The sequence below is a fragment of the Crocuta crocuta genome, unplaced genomic scaffold, assembly GCF_008692635.1.
Source record: "Crocuta crocuta isolate KB4526 unplaced genomic scaffold, BGI_CrCroc_1.0 scaffold167, whole genome shotgun sequence".
Lineage (NCBI taxonomy): Eukaryota > Metazoa > Chordata > Mammalia > Carnivora > Hyaenidae > Crocuta > Crocuta crocuta.
Window position 1 is genome coordinate 5,864,429 of NW_027532406.1, and position 5,273 is coordinate 5,869,701.

Here is a 5,273-nt window from a genome sequence, read left to right on the forward strand (position 1 = left end):
TTTCAGCAGAAGTGAATTTGAAGTGTTCAAATGGCTCTATAATGAACTTGGAATATGTGACCATAGACATTGCTTAAGAGTCCCCTCCCTCCCTCACGGTTTCACACAGTTATTCTCTACTTCTTCTGAGGGCCCCTGCTTCAGGACTTCCCGCTCTCACAAGAGAGAATGTATTTAATTTAATGATTGATCAGGATCATGCATTGCCATGTTTAATTTTTTTTTAATAATGAAAATCCGTAAGAGTTTAAAATATTCTTGGCCGACACCACTGACATCCACATCCCTGTGAATTCACACGTAAGCTAGCCAGCACCTCAGTGTTGGCCGGCTTCCTTTGGCACCAGAACACAATAATTTATTAAGCTTCAATACTTAATAAGTGTGCACAAATATCATGCAAACATATGCCCGTACTCACAAACAAAACGTGTATTAGAGTCGTAGACTTATACAAAACATCTTGTAAACAAAGGGAGAGGGGTTGGCATTTTCTGTACAAAATACGCAAGTTGGTTTTTTTTTAATAATCTGTAAGATGCATCATACTTCTGGCTTTTTCAAAAGGTGAAAACTGTATAAAAATAAATATTCTATGTACAAACACACACACACAGGCCACTCCTGGGTTAGAGGCATCACTGCAAAACAAAAACACACAAAACAGCGTAGAGTTAGTGTCAGTGGGTCTGTGGGCATCTACTTCTCTGGTGGGAGAGGAGTGTGCTCTTTGGAGGGCTGAGGGGGGGCAGCTCTGGATAGGGGACTCACGGCCCCCTGGGTGGAAGACCCTGGTGCTGACTGTCCACACCGGAAGGAAGGAAGCCAGAGGCAGGAAATCACTTTCGCCTTCCTGTCACCCCCTTCCTGGCCACTAGAGGGCAACAGTGGCCTTTAGAGGCCTAGCTGTTGATGAATTCCTGCATCATCCCAGACTGTATTTATGGTGCGGAACGACAGACAGGAGGCTCTCTAGTTACTTCCCCAAGAAACTGTAGCTCTTGACAGTGGATGTCCTCCCCCTGCTAACCTCAGCCACTTCTATCTCCTAACCATCAGCGGCAGCCTTGAAGAAGGAAAACTGGGAAACCCGGCATTGGACGCGCCTCTTCCCACTGTCTGTGGGGTTTTAACTAGATCTAGGGGGACACACTAAGGGGACGAGGCGTGGCTGGAGAGGCGGATTCTCTGGGTGGCATTCCCTTGAAGCTGAGACTTCTCTTTCCTTGTTCAGGGATGCTGTAGGAACATGTACTTCACCGTGGGCCTGCTGTCCTGGTGTTATAACCAGTTATAACTCAATCCCGTGAACTAAGAAGATTCCGGAAATTTAGCACGGAGGAACTCTTCAGCTCATTGTTAAGCGTGCCTCTACTGTCACGGAGACAGGGCTGGATTCGCTAGGCATAGGTTGGGTTCTCCAGCCCTTTTATAAGGACCAGCCAGCACCTGGAGACCACACAGTGAGGGCTGTGGGAAGTCTCAGTGAGAGCAAGGTGGAAGGTGGCTGCGGAGGGAGGGTGGGCAGCATGGTGGCCACTGCCTTTGCCAAGGACCCGGTTGGGCTTCCCGATCAGCAGACTGAGGGCTCTCATCAAGTTGAGGAGCCCTGTGCTTTGCGGGCCCTGACTGAGTGGGGTGACTGAGTTCAGGAGCACAGCCCTGAAGGCTGGTGTGAGCAAATGAGAGCTCACTGATCATGGGAGTTCTGGGAGCCCAGGAGAGGCTGGGCTGTAGGTCCCGTGTGTGCAAGCATGAAGCTCTGGCGGCTTAAGTTCAAGGGGGAAGGGTAGAGTGGGGAACCGGCCAGTCCCTACGAGGAGGTAGAGAGGCTATGTGAGTTTATAGTTTAAGCAACTCAGATTTCCGCCATCTAGATAAATGTCATCATGTGGCTTAAGTGCCTTCGTGTGAACGCTGTGAGAACAACTACTGGTAACTAATTTTAAAACACGGTCTATGGGCGCCTGGGTCGCTCAGTCGGTTAAGTGTCCAACTTTTGATTTCAGCTCAGGTCATGATCCCAGGGTCGTGGGGTCACGCTGAGCACGGAGCCCGCTTAAGATTCTCTCTCCCTCTCTCTGTCCCTTCCCTGTTCATGCTTTCCCTCTTTGTCTCTCTCTCAAAAAAACAAAAACAAAAACAAAAGAAAAAAAAGTAAAAACCCATGGTCTAGTAGTCCTTGGAGCAAAGGTGCTGTAGACATAAGCCCCATGAAGATGTCTGCTGTGCGGCTACACGGGAATTCCATACGCTGGGGTCCACTGATGTCCCAAAAGCATTTTTAAAAGTTCTCTACGTGCATGCAGTGAACGGGGTGTTTAATGGGCACCCTGCCTTCGGGGTCATTCTTTTCTCCTCCCACACCTTGCTGCCCCATCTGCAGGAAGGCCCAGGGCAGAAAGTGGGCGTGCCTCATCACTCTTGAGAATGGAGTCCCAAGGACCCCCGTGGCAGCGAGGCACCGCAAACCCCCAGACAGCCTTACCTTGTTCCAACAGCCCTGGACTGGTAAGCCATCTTCACCCTGCAGTGAGGAAGGAAGGCAGATGGCTCAGACTCTGGGACAGCCCAGCAAGTGGGCAAGACAGGGGAGCGAGGGCCACAGACACTGTGGCCGCCCGCCTCCTGTCCCTCCCTCTCCTCTGCATCAGGGCAGAGCCTCCAAAAAGGGCGGGAAGCAAGCCGGACCTCCCACTGACTAGGGTCACGCGTCGTTACAGTGTAAGGCCCAGGGGGGCTGCCCTAGCCTGTGGGGTCAGCGAGCGGAGGTGACCTGAGTGTCCTGTTAGGAGCAGCCCTCAGCCGCGCCGGCCTCTGCGCTGGCCGTACTGAACGCTAGGCGCTTACAGGTAAGTCACTCAGCGCCTGGAGGCCTGTTTCGTCCTCCGTAAAACTGGGGAAGGTGCGGTTGTCTGAGATGATCACTGAGGTGCCGCAGCTCTCCTGTGATCTTAGTTCCCCTCTTCCTTGGCAGTAGGAGGAGGAGATCCAGGCAGCCCCCATAACCAATAAGGAGGAGGATGGGATACAAAGGGCCAAGCAACCTCACAGGCACTGCAGCGTGGCCTTGGGGTGCCTGCGGCAAGGCGACACTGTCCTCGGGCACAGCCTCAGCCACTGCTGGGAACAGTGAGGATGGGGATCAACTGCGTCCCGTTTGTCCCCTTTGCCGGTGGCACCCCCCAGAGCACCTGGAGCCCCACGATGTCCTGAGGCTTCTCGGGCCCTGAGGTCCTGGCCCCTGTGGCATACCCTGGGGGAATCTGGAACCTTTGTGAGACAAGGTGGGAGTGTGAGGTGGGCCTGGGGCAAAGACCTGGTCCAGATCCTAGAATTCCACGCTCCTGGGCACGGAAGGGAGGGACACAGGGTTTCAGGTGACGGGAGCCAGCGCTTAGCCCAGAGGCAGTTGAATGGGAGCCCTCTGTGCCACAGACGGATTTCTTCCACCACGACAGGTGCCTAAACGTCTCACCTGGCAGGTAGCAGGCAGCTGGACCGACACGGAGGGCAGAAGGAGTCTAGTTACCTTGTACTGAGATGGCTCTCCCTGCCCCCGTGTCCACAATGACACAGTGCAGGGGACAGGGAAGAGAGCCACAAGGAGAAACAAGACAGGGAAGATATGTACACTTCCCCAGCGGAATGAATAGACAAAGGACACATCGATATGGGATGTCATTGCAGAAAATGCTGGTTTGCAATAAGGAGCAAATAAAGATGACCTTCCTTGCCCCCTGTGGCTCAGGGAGGGTCTGCAGGGGGAGGTGGTGATTCCAGGGCTTCATGGAGACCTTCCTCCCCCTCCCCCTGTCCGCCGCGGCACGACACTTCACATGGACTCTGGAAGGGAGAGGAGCCTCCGCGGGCCACGGTGGCATTCCCATTGGCACGTGATGGTGGCGGGGCGACAGGGGAGAGTAGGGCAGGCTGAGGGAGTGTGTCAGGGAGGAGCAGGGTGGCTGCGGCTGGCGGAACTCGGGGCACTCAGGCTGTGGAAGGAGGCAGAGAGGTGACCTGGCTGGTGATTAGTGGAGGCACTCTGGGGGTGGGGCGGGGCTGTGTGCTCAGGGTCACCAGGCCAGGCNGGGGCGGCGAGCAGGGGCTTTAGCGGTGGGCAACCGGGAAGCATGCTACTCTGTGGTCTTTTTTGTTGTCTACACTGGTCCTAAGAAGTCCCTTCACGGGGCTCCGTGGTCACCCCTCAGGGTCACACAGCATGCTTTCCTGTAACTTTTTCTCTCCTCTTCAAAGATAATTCTCGTGTGGCCCCGGGGTGAGAGGTGGGACCTGGAGGCCTCATTCGACTATTTCTGGTGTGAAAATAGCTCTGTGCTATCTGGACCTCCTGGGAAGTTTAGGAGAGCAAGAGCTTTTTAAGTCAATTGCCTTGGAATATGGTGCCATCTGCTGCTCCCCTTGCTGTGAGGTGAAAGGGTGGCTGTGGGGGTTAGAATGTTCCTGCCCGAGAGGGCCTGGGCCAGGCGTGAGCAGCACTGTGGCCACTTGTCCAGGACAGGCTTGGGGAGGGTTCCTAAGTGCCTCCCTGTCTCCTCTCTTCTCTTCCTCAACTACATTCTCAACCTTTCCCTTCTCTTCCAGACTTGCCGGTGGTGAGTCATCTACAGAGGAAAGGAAGGGAAACCGGGGGAGGGTCTTGTAGGGACCATCCTCTAGTTCTGGTGGTACCACTGGGGTAGCGACCCCAGACCCAGCATGGAAGAACGGGCAGAGTGGCCCCCTCCTCGATCTCAGTTCTAGAACTTCTCAGTCTTCCTGCATTTATGAGCATGCCTGTCTGTCCCAGGCCACATCACGAGATGGTGAGGCGGGAAGGGCTGTGGGACTGGTTCAGGCATCTCATTCAAATGTTCTGCCTGGTGCTTAGCTGATGCCTGCTGAACCAACTGGAGAAGACCCCGTTGCTAAGAACCTGTCCAGAGAATCCACATTCCTGACTTTCTTTCTGGGGGCAGGTTTGGCTAGAAGCTGCTAGGAGAGGAGGCTCAGGTGCGGGGACAGCTCACAATCAGGGGACATGCTTTTGCAGTGGCTGGAGGAAGAAGCCAAGAAAACATCTGGCAAGCTCTGCATGCTCCAGGGGGCATGCTGGAAACCCCTGAGGACTAGCCAGGGCAGGGTGACCCTTAGCGTCTACAGAGAAGGGGCAGGAAGTGGATACTGAATGGGTGGGGCAGGAGGTGTGAGGAGGGCGGCTGGAGAGGCATGCGGGCCAGAACCACACACGGGGGCAGGGGGGGGGGGCAGTC

At 54.7% G+C, this 5,273-nt stretch overlaps 1 protein-coding gene across 1 annotated transcript in view; it reads right to left on the minus strand.

Moving 5' to 3' along the window:
* Positions 1-213: 213 nt before the first annotated feature.
* COL13A1 (collagen type XIII alpha 1 chain) overlaps positions 214-5,273 on the minus strand; it is a 79,144-nt gene continuing 74,084 nt past the window's right edge. Inside the window, exons 36-37 of the mRNA XM_077778537.1 lie at positions 2,489-2,527; positions 214-641 (exon numbers count right to left, since the gene is read on the minus strand). Coding sequence (XP_077634663.1) covers positions 639-641; positions 2,489-2,527 — 42 coding nt within the window. The 3' untranslated portion in view covers positions 214-638. The remainder of the gene's footprint in view (positions 642-2,488; positions 2,528-5,273) is intronic.